The sequence below is a fragment of the Artemia sp. Qi Xiang Cuo genome, chromosome 9 (genome assembly GCF_049724085.1).
Source record: "Artemia sp. Qi Xiang Cuo chromosome 9, ASM4972408v1, whole genome shotgun sequence".
In the NCBI taxonomy this organism is placed as follows: domain Eukaryota; kingdom Metazoa; phylum Arthropoda; class Branchiopoda; order Anostraca; family Artemiidae; genus Artemia; species Artemia sp. Qi Xiang Cuo.
Genome location: NC_142802.1, coordinates 41,132,667 through 41,157,312, shown reverse-complemented (window position 1 = coordinate 41,157,312; position 24,646 = coordinate 41,132,667). Strand labels below are relative to the sequence as shown.

Below are 24,646 nucleotides of genomic sequence, written 5' to 3'. Positions count from 1 at the left end.
ATGCATAGTCATATCTCAATGCCTGTCATTGTTGGTTTGTATGTCTGAATCAATATATTATCATGTGTTTTTATCTCTCCCACTTTCTTTGCCTATGTGTCTGGGTGGATGTTTGCATCTGCCAGTCCCTGTCTTTGTCGGTTTGTATGTCAGAATCTATATATTTATGTGTTTTTGACTCTCACACTCTCTTTACTGATGTGTTTTTTTTTTGGGGGGGGGGGGTGTTTGCCTATCTCAATGCCTGTCATTGATGGTTTGTATGTCTGAATCTATATATTTGTTTGTGTTTTGTCTCTCTCACTCTCTGGACCTATGCGTCTGGGCGGTTGCTTGCTTATCTCAGTGCCTGTCTTTGTTGGTTTGTATTTCAGAATCCTTATATTTATACGTGTTTTTGTCTCTCTCACTTCCTCTGCTTATGTGTCTGGGTGGGAGTTTGCCTATCTCAATGCCTGTCATTGTTGGTTTGTATGTCTGAATCTATATATTTGCATTTGTTTTTGTCTCTCCCAGTCTCTTTGCCTATGTGTCTGGGCGGATGTTTGCTTCTCCCAGTGAATGTCTCTGTCGGTTTGTATATCTGAATCAATATATTTGCATGTGTTTTTATCTCTCCCAGTCTCCCTGCCTATGTGTCTGGGCGGATTTTTGCTTCTCCTAATGTCTGTCTTTGTCAGTTTGTATGTCAGAATCTATATATTAATATAAGTTTTTGTCATTCTCACTCTCTTTGCTTATGTGTCTGGGCGGCTGTTTGCCTATCTCAATGCCTGTCATTGTTGGTTTGTATGTCTGAATCTATATATTTGCATGTGTTTTTATCTCTCCCACTCTCTTTGCCTATGTGTCTGGGCGGATGTTTGCTTCTCCCAGTGCCTGTCTTTGTCGGTTTTTATGTCAGAATCTATATATTTTTGTTTTTTTTACTCTTTCACTCTCTTTGCTTATGTGTCTGGGTGGCGTGTTTGCCTGTCTCAATGCTTGTCATTGTTGCTTTGTATGTCTGAATCTATATTTGCATGTATTTGCCTCTCTCACTCTCTGGGCCTATGTGTCTGGGCGGGTGCTTGCTTATCTCAGTGCCTGTCTTTGTTGGTTTGTGTGTCAGAATCCATTTATTTATATGTATTTTTCTCTCTCACTTCCTCTGGTTATGTGTCGCGGCTGTTGTTTGCCTATCTCAATGCCTGTCATTATTGGTTTGCATGTCAGAATCCATATATTCATATGTGTTTTTTCTCTCTCACTTCCTCTGCTTATGTGTCTGGCTGGGTGTTTGCCTATCTCAATGCCTGTCCTTGTTGGTTTGCGATGTATTCAAATAATAAGACATACTTTGTTATTGGGACCCTTTGTATTAAAATTTGAAATGCTAGGTTTGCACTTAGCCTGGTGTATTCGGGTGTCCTCTTCATTGTACGTGGACTAAAATTATAGTGAACTAAGCTTGCCATTAGTCTTTGAATCTTCCTATCTTCCAAGATTTTCCTTGGAGATTTCAGAAGAAAATGTAGCGTGGGACAGTCAAGATTTTCTACTGTTCTGATGAGAACCCATTCTTTAAAGAAATCATTAATATTATCCGTACTGTGGGTTTTATTGAGTTTCCATGAGGTTGTATTTTCTAGTCTACAACTACTTAACTGTGGCTGGCTTGGGAATCTTATCATAGTCGCTGCTTTTTTGGATTTATTCTACTAGATTTTAGGTTAATATTAGCAATGTACCGTATAGTCGCTTGTTTCGATGTTTTACATAACCAGTGGCAGACGGTTAATCACGTACCGTATCTGTAAATGTATTATTATGTAGCATTTATCAATGATTACACAGTAAATGATTACGTAATAGCAATATTATTTCAAAATAAATATGTTAAGTTATAGTAGTTTAAGGTATAACACTTCACTCTCAGAGGCACTAGGACAATGTTATACACTGGGGCATATACAATTCAACATGGGCTTAACAATGTTCTGATAATAATTATTAAGAATTATCAATAGTTAGATTACTTACATTAGACTGCACTCAAACTCTACTCGAAGACTCCTCTAGACTGGCGCAAAAGTGCTAGGTTCTAACAATCATACACTCCAATTTCACCAGAGGTTACATTCAGGCGTTGCTAAAAAGTGTGTTACATTGGTCCTATTAGTTCATAGTATGTCCCATATGTCTATTGGACAGGGATACACCAATTGGCTACTTCAATTTTGATACGATTTATAGCTCTAAGACTTCACTTTGGAATTTTTCTCGACAAAACAAAGTTTTACTTTTGTAATTTTATTTCTAACGACGTGTCACTTAGTTTCCAGATGGCTTATAATTTATCAGTGTGAAACTTGTTAAGGGACAATACAACTTAGTTGCATTGGGATACATAATCCTAAACTTAGTTTCAGAACAATGCAACTAGATTACACGACAATAATTTGTATCTCTAGTGACCATTTTTTTGTATGATAAATTCTACCTTTTCTTGACAGTTTTGGAATTCAAGCTCTTAAAATTTAAATTACATTGTTGGTTGCCTGTCATGTAACATTTGGTCAGACTGATATTTATTGTATATTTTGGTGACACAGAGGCGGACTTATTTATTGCTATAACACTTTCTGTGGGAAAGATTTTGCTATTAGGTTGCTAGCGGTAGCTAGCAACCTAATAAGGGATGACCACGCCCCTTAGTAAAAACCAAAGAAATCTATAGCTCCTAAAATAGACTCAGATCAAAACAAAAAGTATACTATTAGAACCACCTTGTCTGAAAACTATATATACTACACATACGATCCCTTGCATTGAACAACATGGGAAATATGTCTGCTTGAAAATCAAGAAAAGTGGCTGAAACCACAATATTCAACACAAAATTTATTTGTTAACTAAAACTAGAATTATTCCTGCAAACTTTAAAATAATTTTATTTAACTGCAAACTGCAAAAGTATTTATGCTGTCTCAGCAATAATTTTAATTTCCTAATTCAAACCAGAAGAATACCTGAAAATTTTATGATTAGTTTGGTTTTTCTTTCAGTTAAAGTGACTCGTTACGACATTTCATCGGGTGATAAAAAATTGTATATTTGGTTTTGACTGATAAATTACTACAAGAAAATATTCATATTGAATCAATCGATTTTTATTTTATTTTAGTTTTAGTTCAGAATCGCTAAAGTTATAAACTACAAAAATATTTATGGAATCTGAAAAAATTTTAGTCTTTTAATTTAAACTAGGAAAAAACTTGAAAATTTTAAAACTAGTTTTAGATTGTGTTAGGCTTTTGTTAGTTGATACGAAGACTAAACATCCTTTAACCAAGGTGAGTGTTCAGTTTAATATGACAATATCAAACGCTATGCACAAATTCTTCAATTTAGGTTTCAAAAAATTAAAGACAAATTCTGCTTCAGAAATGCGTCGCGGTGCAGAATTGGTACAAATTTGTACCAATTTTGATATGAAAGAAAACCCTTTGATTACTATTTAATGTGATGGTGGAGACGTTAAAGTCAAGAAATCTCTTTTAACAGCTGTTAGTGATGTCTTCAAGGCCATGCTTTTAGCAGACATGCTTGAAAAACGAACCAATTTTGTTCTGGCCCATGATTTGAACTTTGAAACTATGAAAAGTATCATAGATTACTATAAAGAAGTTGCCAAAACAGGTTTCTGGAAGGTTTCTGGTTTTGAAACAATAAACAGAGATGCATATACATACATTATAGAAAAGTACAACTTTTTAGCTATTAAAGAGGATATTGCTCAATATTTACTCGAAAGCTATTTAGTCAAGCAAGATTTAACTATTCTCGAAAGTGTTTTTTTCACTTATGGAAACCAAATTAAAAAAACTTGTTATACTAGAGCTGACTCATGTGATTGTGGAAAAGAATAAGGCTCCCCAATTTGTTGCCAATTTTAATGCTCAGGATTTTGTAGAATTAACTAAGTTTTGCTGTGATGCATTGAAAGACAGAGAATTTACTAGATATAAAGGTTTTTTAAAGGTATTTTACTCTTGGCTATCCAAAGACCCTGAAAATAGATCAGTTGTGGCTATGAAGATTTAGGAATGACACATATGTCCTCTTTTACTGTACAAGAAGTTCAATCCATTGTAGATAATCTTAATATCATATAGTGACAGAAAGTGACGTAAGGAGACAGAAAGATACTGAAAGTGACAAAAGAGACAGAAAGATACAGCAAGAGACAGAAAGTGAAATAAAGTGACAGAAGGAGACAAAAACTGGCAGAAAGAGACAGAAACAGATATAAATAGACACAAAGAGACAGAAGTAGACAAAAAGAGAGAAAAAGACAGAAAGAGACAAAAAATGAAAGGAAGAGGCAGAAAGTAACAGAAAGAAACAAAAAGAGATAGAGACAAAATAAGAAAGGAAAAGACGAAAAGAGACAGAAAGAGAAAGAAAGAAAGAGACAGAAAGTGACAGAAAGTGACAGAAAGAGACAGAAAGAGAAAGAAAGAGATAGAAGGAGACAGAAAGTGGCAGAAAGAGACAGGAACAGACAGAAAGAGACAGAAAAAAGACTGGTAGAGACAGAAAAGGACAGAAAGTGACATAAAGAAACAGACAGAAAGTGACAGAAAAATACAGAGAGAAACAAAAAAACAGAAAAAGACTGAGAGAGACAGACAGAGACAGAAAGAGATAGAAGGAGACAGAAAGTGGCAGAAAGAGACAAAAACAGACAGAAAGAGACAGAAAAAGATTGAAATAGACAGAAAGAGACAGAAGGAGACAAAAAGCGACGAAAAGAGACAGAAAGAGACAGAGACAGACAGAATTGATAGAAAGAAACAGAAAGAGATAGAAAGAGACAGAAAGAGAAAGAGGGGAACAGAAAAAGACAAAAAGAGATAGAAAGAGACAGAAAAAGACAAAAAGAGACAAAAAGAGATAGAAAGAGACTGAAAGAGACAGAAAGTGACATAAAGAGACAGAAAGAGACAGAAAGAGACAGATAAAGACTGAGAGAGATAGAAAGAGAAACTAAAACTCTAAGCTCAGACTCTAAGCTAAAATTCAAAACTTTAAAACTAAAACTCTTAACTACTATCACTCTAGCTAAAACTGTAAGCTAATAGCAAACTAAAAGTCTAAACTAAAACTCTAAGCTAAAACTCAAAACTCTAAAACTAAAACTCTTAAGTACTATCACTCTAACTAAAACTGTGAGCTAATACCAATCTAAATCTCTAAACTAAAACTCTAAGCTAAAACTCAAAAACTAAAACTCTTAACTACTATCACTCTAACTAAAACTGTAAGCTAATACCAAACTAAACCTCTAAACTAAAACTCTAAGCTAAAACTCCAAACTCTAAAACTAAAACTCATACCTACTATCACTCTAACTAAAACTGTAAGCTAATACCAAACTAAAACTCTAAACTAAAACTCTAAGCTAAGACTCTAAGCTAAAACTCAAAACTCTAAAACTAAAACTCTTAACTACTATCACTCCAACTAAAACTGTAAGTTAATACCAAACTAAAACTCTAAACTAAAACTGTAAACTATGACTCTAAGCTAAAAACTCAGAACTCTAAAACTAAAACTCTTAACTGCTATCACTCTAACTAAAACTGTAAGCTACTACCAAACTAAAACTTTAAACTAAAACTCTAAGCTAAGACTCTAAGCTAAAACTCAAAACTCTAAAACTAAAAGTCTTAACTAATATTGCTCTAGCTAAAACTGTAAGCTAATACCAAACTAAAACTCTTAACTAAACCTCTAAGCTAAAACTCTAAGCTAAAACTCAAAACTCTAAAACTAAAACTCTTAACTAATATCACTGTAGCTAAAACTGTAAGCTAATACCAAACTAAAACTCTAAACTAAAACTCTAAGATAAGATTCTAAGCTAGAACTCGAAACTCTAAAACTAAAACTCTTAACTACTATCTTTCTAACTAAAACTGTAAGCTAATACCAAACTAAAACTCTAAACTAAAACTCTAAGCTAAGACTCTAAGCTAAAACTCAAAACTCTAAAACTAAAACTCTTAACTACTATCACTCTAACTAAAACTGTAAGCTAATACCAGACTAAAACTTTAAACTAAAACTGTAAGCTAAGACTTTAGGCTAAAATTCAAAACTCTAAAACTAAAACTCTCAACTACTATCACTCTAACTAAAACTGTAAGCAAATACCAACCTAAAACTCTAAACTAAAACTCTAAGCTAAGACTCTAAGCTAAAACTCAAAACTCTAAAACTAAAACTCTTAACTACTATCCCTCTAACTAAAACTGCAAGCTAATACCAAACTAAAACTCTAAACTAAAGCTTTAAGCTAAGATTCTAAGCTAAAACTCAAAACTCTAAAACTAAAACTCTTAACTACTACCACTCTAACTAAAACTGTAAGCTAATACCAAACTAAAACTCTAAACTAAAGCTCTAAGCTAATACTCTAAGCTAAAACTTAAAACTCCAAAACTAAAACTCTTAAGTACTATCACTCTAACTAAAACTGTAAGCTAATACCAAACTAAAACTCTAAACTAAAACCATAAGCTAAGACTCTAAGCTAAAATTCAAAACTCTAAAACTAAAACTCTTAACTACTATCACCCTAACTAAAACTGTAAGCTAATACCAAACTAAAATTTTAAACTAAAACTAAGCTAAGACTCTAAGCTAAAACTCAAAACTCTTAACTACAACCCCAAACTAAAAACAAATAAAAAGAATACCATGTTAAAAAATAGTGGGGGGGGGGGGTTGTTCTGAAAAATATGATAAAGCCTTTGAAAAGTATTGCTTGGTCTTGGCTATGCAAAAAGTCATAAAGTATTGTTGGGAGTGAAAAAGATGAGTACTTCAACTTATAAAATAAGTATAGGAGGAATATTAAGAAGAGAACTTGATCTGAAATAATATATTTGGGGGAATCAAAAAGTTGGGTGGAGGGGGCGGATTCTTTCTGTGTCTCAAGTGAGCAACCAAAAGTGGAAAAACTTTTTGGGAGGGCAAGAAGTTAGGGGGAAGGGCTTGGGGGGAAGGGCCCTTTGGGGGCTAATGGGTAGAGGGGGCCCTTTGAGGGACCGGAAGGCCTTTTTGGGGACGGGGGGAGGGGGCAACTTTGAGGTTGGGGTAGGGGACCTTACATCACTGTTCAAATGGAGTTTGTGCATTATAACGACCACAGAGTTTCACCCAAATCATCTTCTAAAATATCTCAAACTGTTTTGCCCAAAAATCCTTAAAATGCCGATTAGTTTGTTTCGCCCAAATAATCCCCTAAAAGTAATTCCTGCGTGTTCCTTTTGTTTGGGCATCCCTGCGCTGTCACATTTGAAATTTCCAGGAAAAAATTCCCGCCATAATCTATTTATCTCTAAGGTTTTCTTAGTTATTCTATTAAGGCTTCAATAAAATATAAATTTATCGCTAAGCCTAAAGACCTGAGAAGCCATAATTAAAAATATAATATTAATTTATCTCTCAGACCTAAAGATCAGAGAAGCCATATTTAAAAATAGAATATTAATTTATTTCTCAGACCTAAAGACCAGAGAAGCCACATTTAAAAATGAAATCCCCTCATTATAGAATTCCCCACCGATTATCATCCCAATCAATTTCCCAGAAATCTGTCCCCTTCACTTATGTAAATCAATTTCGCAGAAATTCTCTCCTCTTAGTGGATCAATACATTTAGAAAAAATTCTGTACTGTCAGTGAAGATATTGCGTCACCTCCCGTCAGCGGGTCAATACACTTGGAAACATTCCCTGATTGACCTTGAAAAAGGGGCGTGTGATCTTGTATAGTTAGCCGATCAATAATCTTACGTCACTTAACCCCGGAGTCAATCTACTTAAAAACATCCCCTGATTAATCTAGAAAGAGACATGTGATCCTGTCCCGTTAGAATCGATAATTCTCTCTTGATCAATTTCCTGGAAATCCTAGTTCCCCTCTAGTGGATCAATACATTTAGAATAAATTATGTACTGTCAGTGAAGATATTGCGTCACTTCCGTCTGTATACATTAGGCTTAGAAACACCCCCTGATCGACCTTGAAAAAGGTGTCATTGACCCGTTAGCGTATCAGTAATCTGACGTCACTGAGCCCCGGAGTAGATACACTCAGAAACATCCCCTGATTAACCTTGAAAGAGGCGTCATTAACCCCTTAGTGGATAATTGAACCACGAATAAATTATGTACATTCAGTGAAGATATTGCGTCACTTCCTGTTAGCGTAAGAAAAACCCTGATTGACCTAAAAGTAGGCAGCTGTCCCGTTAGCGGATCGATAATCTGACGTCACTTAGCCTCGGAGTCAATACACTTACAAACATCCCCTGATTGACCTTGAGGAGATACATTCTTTTGATAACCAATTATGTATATTCAGTATCTACTGCGGGGTTCCTACTTGTGGTTCGCTCTTTACTAGGTTGCAGCTAAAGCTTCAGCTGCTAAAGCTGCAGCTAAATTCTCCTAAGAAACTAGTTCATATTGAAATCTGTGAAATTTAATAGATGGTATAATTTATAAAAACCTACTGAATATAAGCAATAGCTTATAATTGAGCCATTAAACATCTATCTACGATGGTGTGGTAGCCTGCTAATGTTTCAGTAGCTTACTGGTGAGCAGACGATATAGGAGACTTACTAAGGGGATTGGGAGGGGGAGGGTTTTGGAGCGGTTCTTGTAAACATCCAGTTAAGGGTTCTGGAACACAACTATCACAATAGTACTTGTTTTGTACTTCAAAGCTTTTGCACTTGTGAAATTGCACCAAAAGGGTTGTTTTCAGTGCTATATCGCGCTTACTAATGGTAGAATTGATAAAAAAAAGCACGTGGATATGAGCCATTAAATATAACTCTTATAAGTTCTGCTAGCCCAATAAACTCAGCTTTTCCACTTGAGAAATGACACGAAAAGTGCCGTTTTTAGTGCCATTTGGAAATTGTGGATGATGGAATTTATAGAAAGAACGTAGATATAAGCAATATCTTTTATAAGAGCTATAGAAAGTCTGTCTACGATGTTCTGGTAGCCTGCTAGCTCCACCACTTGAGAAATGGCACAAAGTTCCATTTTAGTGTCATATGGCACTTGTAGAAGGTGGAGTTTATAAAGCAAGCAGATATAAGAAATAGCTTTTGAATGAGCTCTCTATGATGATCTGGTAACCCGCTAGGCCTGGAGAAAAAAAAACAGAAAAAAGGGAAACAGTTCAGTGCTACCGATGTAGAAAAGCGATTTTTCTTGTTGTTCAAGGAGGGGGGCTGTAATTTCCCTGAATCAGGTTTTCAACCAAGATCATTCCAATGGTAAGTGGTGAAAAGAAGGTTTTTATTTTTTTTGGGGGGGGGGGCTAGAGGCCCTCCATGAGTTTTGACTCTTGAAACAGAAATAGAACTTCCAATTTCCAACCAAATGAGCCTCTAAAGCTTATACAACTATCCCTTCCATAAAAACCTTAAATACCCCCGGTACATAACTTTCAAACCTTACGCCAAGACTCTTGGGGTTTCTTTCAACCCCTAAAGCCTTGCTAGGCCGATACGGTCTTTCCATTATTTTAGATAAAATAGCTATATGAAAATTTATATTGGATATATTTCGGGAAATTACGATGTTTACATGGGGGGGGGGGGGTTAGTGCCGACATCCGGTTGATGCTGGCAATAGAACTTCTGACTACCAATCCAATGAGTGCCCTGAAAAGTATATACGACAACCCTTTTTATAAAAACTTTATATTCCCCCAGGACATAGCATAAAACCCTTATCCTGAGGGCTATGAAGGGTTGGTATCCTCCAAGACATAATTTCCTGACCTTTCAACTCCGCTGAACAAAAGCCTACCTCAAAACTTTTGATTGGACTTGTTTGGGGATATGATTGGTGTGGGGGGGGGGGGGAATGGTTGCCCTCCAATGACTTTTGACTATTAAAATGGGCGTGATACCTTTTAATTTCCTATCGAAAGAGCCCCTTTCGAAGTTTATACGACAACTCCTGCTATACGAAGTACCATGGTCTAAAATAAAACAATAAAAAAAAAAGTGCCAACGTCGTTCTCTACTTAGGCAGCGTTATTGCGCTGCTTTTGATTTCTGATTATTTTTAAATAATGCCGGGAAATCTGGCTCTCTTTCATGGATAATTCCCTTCCACCACGAAAAACTTCTCCGTGGAGAGTTTTACCCAAATAAAATTACACCCTTTACTCTCAAATTTCCCCAGACGTTTCAATCCTTGCTTAAAAGCCCACCCCCCCTTCCCGGATAATTTCTTGCGGATGATTCTGCTTGAAAAATCTTCCTCGGTATATTTATATTTGAAAAGGTTCAATTTCTGATGTTTTTTCAATCATTCCAGAAATCTCCCTCTCCGTGGATATTTTCTCAGAAATCCCCCTAGTAGAAGGATACTCCTGCAGGGAATTCTCCCATGGAGAATTTCTCCCGCGAAAAGCTCCCAATGGAGGATTTCTCTCGCAAAAAGTATCCCCCTTGAAAAGATCTCCAGACAATTCCATTCACTCTATAAATTTTCCCAGGACAACTCCCTTGAAAATCTTCATATCAAAAATTTAGTTGGCAGAGAGAAAGTAAAACCAATATAGATAATTTCGTATAGAAATTCTGGCATATTTACTCAGTGTGAAGTTTCTCCTAGAAGTTTACTCCCGGAAAATTCTCTTCCCACAGGAATTCTTCCCTTTGAAAATCCTTCCCAGCAGAAAATTTCACTCCAGCGGAAAAATTTTTGTAGACTTCCCAATAACAAATACGTATTATTCATAAACAATGGACAAATTACCTAGCTGACAGTCACTTTCTCAAGGGCTAAGGGGGTCATGTTTTTTTCAGAGGCATAGTTATTGCGTATTTCAAATATGCTAAAGAATGTGCCTGGATCTCAAAACTTTGATTGGGTACCTTTGGAGGAAAAAGGGGCGTGGGAGGGGTGCTAGTTATCCCCACATCTCTTTAATCGCTAAAAAAAGGGCACCAGAATTTTAATTTTTGAATGAGCCCTCTCCCCATCTTCTAATATCATTGGTTTGATACTATCACCCCTGGGGAAAAAAAATAATAATAAATACGCATCCGTAATCTTTCTTTTGGTAAAAAATACAAAATTCCACATTTTTGTAGACGAGAGCTTGAAACATCAACTTATGATGCGACTAAACTTAGTGTATCTTATTCGGAATATGCATAAAAAGTCAATTCTTTTAATGTATCTATTGATATTAAAATCTCTTTTTTGTAGTTTTGGTTATTGTTGAGCCGAGTCGTCCCTTACTTCAGGTAAATTTTTTCTTTGTCCTCAGTTATATTTAATTAATAACTTTAAAAAAGGCACTGGAATTCTTAATTTTTGTTTTAACATGTCATTCCACGATTTTCCGTGATCCAAGTTTCTTGACTACCCTTTTGGGAGAAGTGAAAATCCAAAACAATCTCACGAGCCTTTTTCTTTCTCTTTTTGCTTGGAAACACTTACAAGTGGCCTTGTAAGTGGCCGAACCACTCACAAGGTTTCAGCACTTACAAGTGGCCCACACCTTGCTCGAATTGTGCTCATGTCTCCACCCTTGCATGATAGCATTATAAGTTGAATTTGCTGGAGTTTCTTTTTTCAGTAAAATATTTCGAAATACCTATAGTCTGCAGTACTTTGCGAGACTCCAATTTAGTTTTTTCAAAAATCACATGCCTCTAGCTAGAATATTCTAGTTATTTGTTTGGATCTCATTCACCCAGCAATCCTGCTTGAGGCGTTAGTGCTGATGGATGGGCAACTCTTTTTATTGTTTTATTTATTTATTTATTTTTAAATCGGTAACATTATACAATCATGTAACCCTCTAATCATGTATACCTGTCATGTAACATTTGGTCAAACTGATATTTATTGTATATTTTGGTGACACAGAGGCGGACTTATTTATTACTATTACACTTTCTCTGGGAAAGATTTTTACAAATTTTGTCAGATTAAGATACATTTGTTTTGCTACTTTTTAAATTGGACGCTTAAGCAGTACTCGATCTGTGGGCTACTTGAATTTTTGGTTCATATTTTGGGTGATTTTATTTTACTTGAGTAACTTTACTTGGAAAATTTTGAAGTTTTTCATTTTGATTCCGTTACAATTCTTAGGAAATATTCTAGTATAAGTTGAAGAATCAGATTTTTCGTCAAGAGCCCCAATTTTTTTGTTAATTACAAAAGTACTTAGATTAGAACCTTACAAAAATCAAAACTATTTTTAAAATTTTGTATCAATAAATAGAATAAAAAACGAATATTCTGTCGATTGTCTACTAATAACCATATATGACATAATAAGTGACACAGCATAATATCTAACACCAAATTTGCAATAATAGCCACATATGATGTAATGAGTAAGGTGACGTAAAAATTAAAAAATCGATTTTTATTTTATTTTAGTCTTTAGTTTAGAATCTGTAAAAATATAAACTGCAAAAATATTTATGGTATATTAGTAATAACTGTAATCTTTTCATTAAAACTAGAAAAATACCGGAAAATTTTAAAACTAGGCTTATTTTTGTTAGGTTTTTGTTAGTTGTCTGGGTTGTAGCGGTAGCTAGCAACCTAATAAGGGATGACCACGCCCCTTAGTAAAAACCAAAGAAATCTATTGCTCCTAAAAATAGACTCAGATCAAAACAAAAAGTATACTATTAGAACCAACTTGTCTGAAAACTATATAGGATACATACCATCCCTTGCAATGAACAACATGGGAAATATGTTGGCTTGAAAATCAAGAATGTTGGCTTGAAAATCAAAGTGGCTGAAACCACAATATTCAACACAAAATTTATTTGTTAACTAAAACTAGAATTATTCCTGCAAACTTTAAAATAATTTTATTTAACTGCAAAAATATTTATGCTGTCTCAGCAATAATTTTAATTTCATAATTCAAACCAGAAGAATACCTGAAAATTTTATGATTAGTTTGGTTTTTCTTTCAGTTAAAGTGACTCGTTACGACATTTTATCGGGTGATAACAAATTGGATATTTGGTTTTGACTGATAAATTACTACAAGAAAATATTCATATTGAATCAATCGATTTTTATTTTATTTTAGTTTTAGTTCAGAATCGCTAAAGTTATAAACTACAAGAATATTTATGGAATATGAAATAATTTTAATCTTTTAATTTAAACTAGGAAAAAACTTGAAAATTTTTAAACTAGCTTTAGTTTGTGTTAGGCTTTTGTTAGTTGATAAGAAGACTAAACATCCTTTAACCAAGGTTAGTGTTCAGTTTAATATGACAATATCAAATGCTATGCGCAAATTCTTCAATTCAGGTTTCAAAAAATTAAAGACAAATTCTGCTTCAGAAATACATCGCGCTGCAGAATTGGTACAAAATTGTTCCAATTTTGATATGAAAGAAAGCCCTTTGATTACTATTCAATGTGATGGTGGAGACGTTAAAATCAAGAAATCTCTTTTAACAGCTGTTAGTGATGTCTTCAAGGCCATGCTAGAAGCAGACATGCTTGAAAAACGAACCAATTTTGTTCTGGCCCATGATTTGAACTTTGAAACTATGAAAAGTATCATACATTCCTAAAAAGAAGTTTCCAAGACAGGTTTCTGGAAAGTTTCTGGTTTTGAAACAATAAACAGAGATGCATATACATACATTATAGAAAAGTACAACTTTTTAGCTATTAAAGAGGATATTGCTCAATATTTACTCGAAAGCTATTTAGTCAAGCAAGATTTAACTATTCCCGAAAGTGTTTTTTTCACTTATGGAAACCAAATTGAAAAAAACTTGTTATACTAGAGCTGACTCATGTGATTGTGGAAAAGAATAAAGCTCCCCAATTAGTTGCCAATTTTAATGCTCATGATTTTGTAGAATTAGCTAAGTTTTGCTGTGATGTATTGAAAGACAGAGAATTTACTAGATATAAAGGTTTTTTACTAAAGGTATTTTACTCTTGGCTATCCAAAGACCCTGAAAATAGATCAATTGTGGCTATGAAGATTTTAGGAATGACACATATGTCCTCTTTTACTGTACAAGAAGTTTAATCCATTGTAGATAATCTTAATATCATAGAGTGAGAGAAAGTGACGTAAGGACACAGAAAAAGACAGAAAGAGACAGAAAGAGACAGAAAGAGACATAAAGAGAAAGAAAGAGACAGACGGAGACAGAAAGTGACAGAAATAGACAGAAAGATACAGAAAGAGAAAGAAAGAGGCATAAACAGAGAGAAAGAGAGAGAAATAGACAGAAAGGGAGTGAAGGAGACAGAAAGTGACAGAAATAGAGAAAAAGACTGAAAGAGAAAGAAAATGAAAGGAAGAGGCAGAAAGTAACAGAAAGAAACAAAAAGAGATAGAGACAGAATAAGAAAGGAAAAGAAGAAAAGAGACAGAAAGAGACAGAAAGCGACAAAAAGAGACAGAAAGAGACAGAAGGAGACAGAAAGAGAAAGAAAAAGACAGAAGGATACTGAAAGAGACATAAAGAGACAGAAAGAGACTGAAAGAGAAATAAAAAGACTGGTAGAGACAGAAAGGGACAGAAAGTGACATAAAGAGACAGAAAGAGAAAGAAAGTGACAGAAAAATACAGAGAGAGACAAAAAAACAGAAAAAGACAGAGAGAGACAGACAGAGACAGAAAGAGACAGAAAGAAACAGAAAGAGACAGAAAAAAATAGAGACAGAAAGAGACGGAAACAGACAGAAATAGACAGAAAGAGATATAAAAAGACAGAAGAGACAGAAAGAGACAGAAAGAAACAGAAAGAGACAGAAAGAGACAAAAAGAGACAGAAAGAAACAGAAAGACATAGAAAGAGAAAGAAAGAGACAGAGGGGGACAGAAAAAGACAAAAAGAGATAGAAAGAGAAAGAGACAGAAAACTCAAAAAGAGACAAAAAGAGATAGAAAGAGACGGAAAGTGACTTAAAGAGCCAGAAAGAGACAGATAAAGACTGAGAGAGATAGAAAGAGAAACTAAAACTCTAAGCTCAGACTCTAAGTTAAAACTCAAAACTCTAATACTAAAACTCTTAACTACTATCACTCTAACTAAAACTGTAAGCTAATAGCAAACTAAAAGTCTAAACTAAAACTCTAAGCTAAAACTCAAAACTCTAAAACTAAAACTCTTAAGTACTATCACTCTAACTAAAACTGTAAGCTAATACCAAACTAAATCTCTAAACTAAAACTCTAAGCTAAAACTCTAAATCTAAAACTCTTAACTACTATCACTCTAACTAAAACTGTAAGCTAATACCAAACTAAACCTCTAAACAAAAACTCCAAGCTAAAACTCAAAACTCTAAAACTAAAACTCATACCTACTATCACTATAACTAAAACTGTAAGCTAATACCAAACTAAAGCTCTAGACTAAAACTCTAAGCTAAGACTCTAAGCTAAAACTCAAAACTCTAAAACTAAAACTCTTAACTACTATCACTCTAACTAAAACTGTAAGTTAATACCAAACTAAAACTCTAAACTGAAACTCTAAACTATGATTCTAAGCTAAAACTCTAAAACTAAAACTCTTAACTACTATCACTCTGACTAAAACTGTAAGCTTAATACCAAACTAAAACTTTAAACTTAAACTCTAAGCTAAGACTCAAAACTCTAAAACTAAAACTCTTAACTACTATCACTGTAGCTAAAACTGTAAGCTAATACCAAACGAAAGTTCTAAACTAAAACTCTAAGCTAAGACTTTAAGCTAAAACTCAAAACTATAAAACTAAAACTCTTAACTACTATCACTCTAACTAAAATTGTCAGCTAATAGCAAACTAAAAGTCTAAAATAAAACTCTAAAGCTAAGACTCTAAGCTAAAAACTCAAAACTCTAAAACTGAAACTCTTAACTACTATTACTCTAACTAAAACTGTAAGCTAATACCAAACTAAAACTCTAAACTAAAACTCTAAGTGATTCTAAGCTAAAACTCGAAATTCTAAAACTAAAACTCTTAACTACTATCATTCTAACTAAAACTGTAAGCGAATACCAAACTAAAACTCTAAAATAAAACTCTAAGCTAAGACTCTAAGTTAAAACTCAAAACTCTAAAACTAAAACTCTTAACTACTATCACTCTAACTAAAACTGTAAGCTAATACCAAGCTAAAACTCTAAACTAAAACTGTAAGCTAAGACTTTAGGCTAAAATTCAAAACTCTGAAACTAAAACTCTGAACTACTATCACTCTAACTAAAACTGTAAGCAAATACCAACCTAAAACTCTAAACTAAAACTCTAAGCTAAGACTCTAAGCTAAAACTCAAAACTCTAAAACTAAAACTCTTAACTACTATCACTCTAACTAAAACTGTAAGCTAATACCAAACTAAAACTCTAAACTAAGGCTTTAAGCTAAGATTCTAAGCTAAAACTCAAAACTCTAAAACTAAAACTCTTAACTACTATCACTCTAAGTAAAACTGTAAGCTAATACCAAACTCTAAACTAAAGCTCTAAGTTAAGATTCTGAGCTAAAACTCAAAACTCCAAAACTAAAACTCTCAAGTACTATCACTCTAACTAAAACTGTAAGGTAATCCCAAACTAAAACTCTAAACTAAAACTCTAAGCTAAGACTCTAAGCTAAAACTAAAAACTCTAAAACTAAAACTCGTAACTACTATCACCCTAACTAAAACTGTAAGCTAATACCAAACTAAAACTTTAAACTAAAACTCTAAGCTAAGACTCTAAGCTAAAACTCAAAACTCTTAACTATAACTAAACTATAACTCCAAACTAAAAACAAATAAAAAGAATACCATGTTAAAAAATAGTGGGGGGGGGGTGTTCTGAAAAATATGATAAAGCCTCTGAAAAGTATTGCTTGGTGTTGGCTATGCAAAAAGTCATAAAGTATTGTTGGAAGTGAAAAAGATGTGTACATCAACTTATAAAATAAGTTTAGGAGGAATATTAAGAAGAGTACTTGATCTGAAATAATATATTCGGGGGAATCAAAAAGTTGGGTGGAGGGGGCGGAGGCTTTCTGTGTCTCAAGTGAGCAAAAAAAGTGGAAATTTTTTCGGGAGGGCAAGAAGTTAGGTGGAAGGGCTTGGGGGGTAGAGGGAGGGGCCCTTTGGGGGATAAGGGGTTGAGGGGGCCCTTTGAGGCACTGGAGGGTCCTTTGGGGGACGGGGGGAGGGGAACCTTTAAGGTTTGGGTAGGGGACCTTACATCACTGTTCAAATGGAGTTTGTGCATTATAACGACCACAGAGTTTTACCCAAATCATCTTCTAAAATATCTCAAACTGTTTTGCCCAAAAATCCTTAAAATGCCGGTTAATTTGTTTCACCCAAATAATCCCCTAAAAGTAATTCCTGCGGGTTCCTTTTGTTTGGGCATCCCTGCGCTGTCACATTTGATATTCCCAGGAAAAAATTCCCGCGTTAATCTCTTTATCTGTAAGGTGTTCTTAGTTATTCTATTAAGGCTTTGATAAAATATTAATTTATCGCTAAGCCTAAAGACCTGAGAAGCCATAATTAAAAATAGAATATTAATTTATCTCTCAGACCTAAAGATCAAAGAAGCCATATTTAAAAATAGAATATTAATTTATCTCTCAGACGTAAAAATCATAGAAGCCACATTTAAAAATGAAATCCCCTCATGATAGAATTCCCCGCCAATTATGCAAATCAATTTCACAGAAACTGTCCCCTTCGTTTATGTAAATCAAGTTTCCAGAAATTCTCTCCTCTTACTGGATCAATATATTTAGAATAAATTCTGTACTGTCAGTGAATATAATGCGTCACTTCCCATTAGCGGATCAATACACTTAGAAAAATTCCCTGATTGACCTTGAAAAAGAGGCGTGTGATCTTGTATAGTTAGCGGATCGATAATCTGACGTCACTTAGCCTCGGAGTCAATAGACTTAGAAAAATCCCCTGATTAACCTAGAAAGAAACACGTGATCCTGTCCCGTAAGAATCGATAATTTTCTCTTGATCAATTTCCCGGAAATCCTAGTTCCCCTCTAGTGGATCAATACAATTAGAATAAATTATGTACTGTCAATGAAGATATTGCGTCACTTCCGTCTGTATACATTAGGCTTAGAAAAACCACTGATCGCCCTTTAAAAAGGTGTCATTGACCCGTTAGCGGATCAATAATCTGACGTCACTGAGCCCCGGAGTAGATACACTTAGAAACATCCCCTGATTGACCTTGAAAGAGGCGTCACTGACCCCTTAGTGGACAATTGAACCATGAATAAATTATGTACATTCAGTGAAGATATTGCTTCACTTCCTGTTAGAGTATCAATACACTTGGAAAACCCCCTGATAGACCTAAAGAGAGACAGCTGTCCCGTTAGCGGATCGATAATCTGACGTCACTTAGCCTCGGAGTCAATACACTTACAAACATCCCCTGATTGACCTTGAGGAGATACATTCTTTTGATAACCAATTATGTATATTCAGTATCTACTGCGGGGTTCCTACTTGTGGTTTGCTCTTTACTAGCTTGTAGCTAATGCTTTAACTATGACAAGGAGTTCATTGCAGATTCTCCAAAGAAACTAGTTCGTATTGAAATCTGTGAAATATAATAGATGGTATAATTTGTAAAATCCTACTGAATATAAGCAATAGCTTATAATTGAGCAATTAAACATCTATCTACGATGGTGTGGTAGCCTGCTAGTGTTTCAGTAGCTTACTGGTGAGCTGACGATTTAGGAGACTTACTAAGGGGATTGGGAGGGGGAGGGAATGGGAGCGGTTCTTGTAGACATCCAGTTAAGGGTTCTGGAACATAACTATCACAATAGTACTTGTTTTGTACTTCAAAGCTTTTGCACTTATGAAATTGCACCAAAAGTGTTTTTTTCAGTGCTATATCGCACTTACTAATGGTAGAATTGATAAAAATAAAGCACGTTGATATGAGCAAGAGCTTTCATATGAGCCATTAAATATAACTTTTATAAGTTCTGCTAGCCCAATAAACTCAGCTTTTCCACTTGAGACATGACACGAAAAGTGCCGTTTTTAGTGCCATTTGGAAATTGTGGATGATGGAATTTATAGAAAGAATGTAGATATAAGCAATATCTTTTATACGAGCTATAAAAAGTCTGTCTACGATGTTCTGGTAGCCTGCTAGCGCCACCACTTGAGAAACGGCACAAAGTTCCATTTTAGTGTCATATGGTACTTGTAGATGGTGGAGTTTATAAAGCAGGCAGATATAAGAAATAGCTTTTGAATGAGCTCCCTATGATGCTCTGGTAACCCGCTAAGCCTGGAGAAAAAAAAAACAGAAAAAGGGAAACAGTTCAGTGCTACCGATGTAGAAAAGCGATTTTTCTTGTTGTTCAAGGAGGGGGGCTGTAATTTCTCTGAATCAGGTTTTCAACCATGATGATTCCAATGGTACATTCTTCATTTTGATTTGACGCCATTTTCGAGGGGTTTCAGTTTTTTTTTTAATCACCATACATGTCTTTTTGCAATGAACTTTTACTTTTAAGACGAACCGGAATAACAGTCACCATTCCTGAATCAGTGTCAGATGGTAATTGTTTTTTTCACTAGGCAGTTTTTTCAAAACGCGTTTTTTAACTTTTAGTTATTATGGGCTGTGGTTTGCTCTTTACTAGGTTGCATCTACCGCTTCAACCATGATAAACAAAGGAGGCATTGTTGTAGGTTTTTTGGCCAATTTGGAACAAAATTGCTATCTCACTATTTAAATCAGATGCGTCTGGTGAAAAGGGGTTTTTTTTTTGGGGGGGGGGGGGCTAGATTCCCTCCATCAATTTTGACTCTTGAAACAGAACTAGGACTTCCAATTTCCAACCAAATGAGCCTCTTATAAAGCTTATACAACTATCCCTTCCATAAAAACCTTAAATACCTAAACTTTCAAACCTTACGCCAAGACTCTTGGGGTTTCTTTCCCCCCCTAAAGCCTTGCTAGGCCGATACGGTCTTTCCATTATTTTAGATAAAATAGCTATATGAAAATTTATATTGGATATATTTCGGGAAATTACGATGTTTACATGGGGGGTGGGTTAGTGCCGACATCCGGTTGATGCTGGCACTAGAACTTCTGACTACCAATCCAATGAGCACCCTGAAAAGTATATACGACAACCCTTTCTATAAAAACTTTATATACCGCCAGGGCATAGCATAAAACCCTTACCCTGAGGGATAAAAGGGTTGGTATCCTCAAAGACATAATTTCCTGACATTTCAACTCCGCTGAACAAAAGCCTACCTCAAAATTTTGATTGGACTTGTTTAGGGATATGATGGGCGTGGGTGGGGGGGGATGGTTGCCCTCCAATGACTTTTGACTATCAAAATGGGCGTGAGACCTTTTAATTTCCTATCGAAAGAGCCCCTTTCGAAGTTTATATGACAACTCCTGCTATACGAAGTGCCATGGTCTAAGAAAAACAATAAAAAAAAAATAAAAAATGTGCCAACTTCTTTCTTTACTTAGGCAGCGTTATTGCGCTGCCTTTGATTTCTGATTATTTTTAAATAATGCCGGGAAATCTGGTTCTCCTTCATGGATAATTCCCTTCCATCACGAAAAACTTCTCCATGGAGAGTTTTACCCAAATAAAGTTACACCCTTTACTCTCAAATTTCCCCAGACATTTCAATCCTTGCTGAAAAGCCCCCCCCCCCTCCCGGATAATTTCTTGCGGATGATTCCGCTTGAAAAATCTTTATCGGTATAGTTCTATTTGAAAAGGTTCCAATTTCTGATGTTTTTTCAATCATTCCAGAAATCTCCCTCTCCGTGGATGTTTTCTAAGAAATCCCCCCCCAGTAGAAGGATACTCCCGCAGGGAATTCTCCTACGGAGAATTTCTCCCGCGAAAACTCCCAATGGAGGATTTCTCTCGTAAAAAGTATCCCCCATGAAAAGATCTCCAGACAATTCCATTCACTCTACAAATTTCCCCTGGACAACTCCCTCGAAAATCTTCATATCCAAAATTTAGTTGGAAAAGAGAAAGTAAAACCAATAAAGATTATTTCGTATAGAAGTTCTGGCATATTTACTCAGTGTGAAATTTCTCCTAGAAGTTTACTCCCGGAAAATTCTCTTCCCACAGGAAATTCTTCCCCTTGAAAATCCTTTCCAGCAGAAATTCCACTCCAGCCGAAAAATTTTTGTATACTTCCCAATAACAAATACGTATTATACATAAACAAGGGACAAATTACCTAGCTTACAGTCACTTTCTCAAGGGCTAAGGGGTCATGTTTTTCAGAGGGTATAGTTATTGGGTCTTTCAAATATGCTGAACAAAATGCCTGGATCTCAAAACTTTGATTGGGTGCCTTTGGAGGAAAAATGGGCTTGGGAGGGGTGCTAATTATCCCCAAATCTGTATAATTGCTAAAAAAAAGGGCACCAGAATTTTAATTTTCGTTCGAATGAGCCCTCTCCCCATCTTCTAGTATCATTGGTTCGATACTATCACCCCTGGGGAAAAAAACGATAATAAATACGTATCCGTAATCTTTCTTTTGGCAAAAAATACAAAATTCCACATTTTTGTAGACGGGAGCTTGAAACATCAACTTATGATGTGACTAAACTTAGTGTATCTTATTCGGAATATGCATAAAAAGTCAATTCTTTTAATGTATCTATTGATATTAAAATCCCTTTTTTATAGTTTTGGTTATTGTTGAGCCGAGTCGTTTCTTACTTCAGGTAAATTTTTTCTTTGACCACAGTTATATTTAATTAATAACTTTAAAAAAGGCACTGGAATTCTTAATTTTTGTTCCAACATGTCATTCCACGATTTTCCGTGATCAAAGTTTCTTGACTACCCTTTTGGGAGAAGTGAAAATCCAAATCAATCTCACGAGCCTTTTTCTTTCTCTTTTTGCTTGGAAGCACTTACAAGTGGCCTTGTAAGTGGCCAAACCACTCAGAAGGCTTAAGCACTTACAATTGGCCCTCACCTTGCTCGAATTGTGGTCATGTCTCCACCCTTGCATGATAGCATTGTAAGTTGAATTTGCTGGAGTTTCTTTTTTCAGTAAAGTATTTCGAAATATCTATAGTCTGCAGTACTTTGCGAGACTCCAATTTTTTTTTCAAAAATCACACGCCTCTAGCTAGAATATTCTAGCTATTTGTTCGGATCACATTCACCCAGCTATCCTGCTTGAGGCACTATTGCTGATTGATGGGCAACTCTTTTTATTTTTTTATTTATTTATGTATTTTTAAATCGGTAACATTGTACAATCATGTAAACCTGTAATCATGTAATCATGTATACCTGTCATGTGACATTTGGTCAAACTGATATTTATTGTATATTTTGGTGACACAGAGGCGGACTTATTTATTGCTATTACACTTTCAGTGGGAAAGATTTTTACAATGTTTGTCAGATTAAGATACATTTGTTTTGCTTTTTTTTAAATTGGATACTTAAGCATTACTTGATCTGTGGGTTACTTGAATTTTTTGGTTGATATTTTGGGTGATTTTATTTTACTTGAATAACTTTACTTGGAAAATTTTGAGGTTTTTCATATTGATTCCGTTACAATTCTTAGGAGGTATTCTAGTATAAGTTAAAGAATCAGATTTTTTGTCAAGAGCCCCAATTTTTTTGTTAATTACAAAAGTACGTAGATTAGAACCTTACAAAAATCAAAACTAATTTAAAAATTTTGTATCAATAAATAGAATAAAAAACGAATAATATGTCGATTGTCTACTTATAACCATATATGACATAATAAGTGACATAGCATAATATCTAAAATCAAATTTGCAATAATAGCCACATATAATGTAATGAGTAAGGTGACGTAAAAATTAAAAATCAATTTTTATTTTATTTTAGTCTTTAGTTCAGAATCTGTAAAAATATATACTGCAAAAATATTTATGGAATATAAGTAATAACTGTAATCTGTTCATTAAAACTAGAAAAATACCTGAAAATTTTAAAACTAGGCTTATTTTTTTTAGGTTTTTGTTAGTTGTCTTTTTTGTTAGTTGTTGCGGTAGCTAGCAACCTAATAAGGGATGACCACGCCCCTTAGTAAAAGCCAAAGAAATCTATAGCTCCTAAAAATAGACTCAGATCAAAACAAAAAGTATACTATTAGAACCACCTTGTCTGAAAAATATATAGGATACATACCATCCCTTGGATTGAACAACATGGGAAATATGTTGGCTTGAAAATCAAGAAATGTGGCTGAAACCACAATATTCAACACAAAATTTATTTGTTAACTAAAACTAGAATTATTTCTGCAAACTTTAAAATAATTTTATTTAACTGCAAACTGAAAAAATATTTATGCAGTCTCAGCAATAATTTTAATTTCATAATTCAAACCAGAAGAATACCTGAAAATTTTATGATTAGTTTGGTTTTTCTTTCAGTTAAAGTGACTCGTTACGACATTTTATCGGGTGTAACCAATGTGAGTGTTCAGTTTAATATGACAATATCAAACGCTATGCACAAATTATTCAATATAGGTTTCAAAAAATTAAAGACAAATTCTGCTTCAGAAATGCGTCGCGCTGCAGAATTGGTACAAATTTGTACCAATTTTGATATGAAAGAAAGCCCTTTGATTACTATTCAATGTGATGGTGGAGACGTTAAAGTCAAGAAATCTCTTTTAACAGCTGTTAGTGATGTCTTCAAGGCCATGCTAGAAGCAGACATGCTTGAAAAACGAACCAATTTCGTTCTGGCCCATGATTTGAACTTTGAAACTATGAAAAGAATCATAGATTACTATAAAGAAGTTGCAAAAACGGGTTTCTGGAAGGTTTCTGGTTTTGAAACAATAAACAGAGATGTATATGCATACATTATAGAAAAGTACAACTTTTTAGCTATTAAAGAGGATATTGCTCAATATTTACTCGAAAGCTATTTAGTCAAGCAAGATTTAACTATTCTCGAAAGTGTTTTTTTCACTTATGGAAACCAAATTGAAAAAAAACTTGTTATAATAGAGCTGACTCATGTGATTGTGGAAAAGAATAAAGCTCCCCAATTTGTTGCCAATTTTAATGCTCATGATTTTGTAGAATTAGCTAAGTTTTGCTGTGATGCATTGAAAGACAGAGAATTTACTAGATATAAAGGTTTTTTAAAGGTATTTTCCTCTTGGCTATCCAAAGACCCTGAAAATAGATCAGTTGTGGCTATGAAGATTTTAGGAATGACACATATGTCCTCTTTTACTGTACAAGAAGTTCAATCCATTGTAGATCATCTTAACCCCTTCCGTCACCGTGACCAGTTAGTTGGACAAAATTAAAAATGCTCTTCTTTTCCTAACTATTAGGAATTTCGTAAATATGATCGCACTAATATATTCTCCTGTTCGCTGGCTACAGCCTCAGGGGTGTAATCGCCTCAGTTTATCGCTAATTCTCACCCTGACAGCACGTGAACATCGACTTTATTGGAAACAATGGATTGGGAAAAACCAGGTAAAATAATTTTTTTCTCTGCTTCAAAAAGACATAAAAT

The 24,646-nt window shown here is 34.6% G+C and overlaps 1 protein-coding gene across 1 annotated transcript; it reads left to right on the top strand.

Annotated features, from left to right (window-relative positions):
* The first annotated feature begins 23,669 nt into the window (after window positions 1-23,669).
* On the top strand, window positions 23,670-24,431 carry LOC148948656 (uncharacterized). The gene has a single exon (XM_089094987.1). The coding sequence runs from the start codon at window positions 23,670-23,672 to the stop codon at window positions 24,429-24,431; it is 762 nt and encodes a 253-aa protein (XP_088951113.1).
* The last annotated feature ends 215 nt before the right edge of the window (window positions 24,432-24,646 follow it).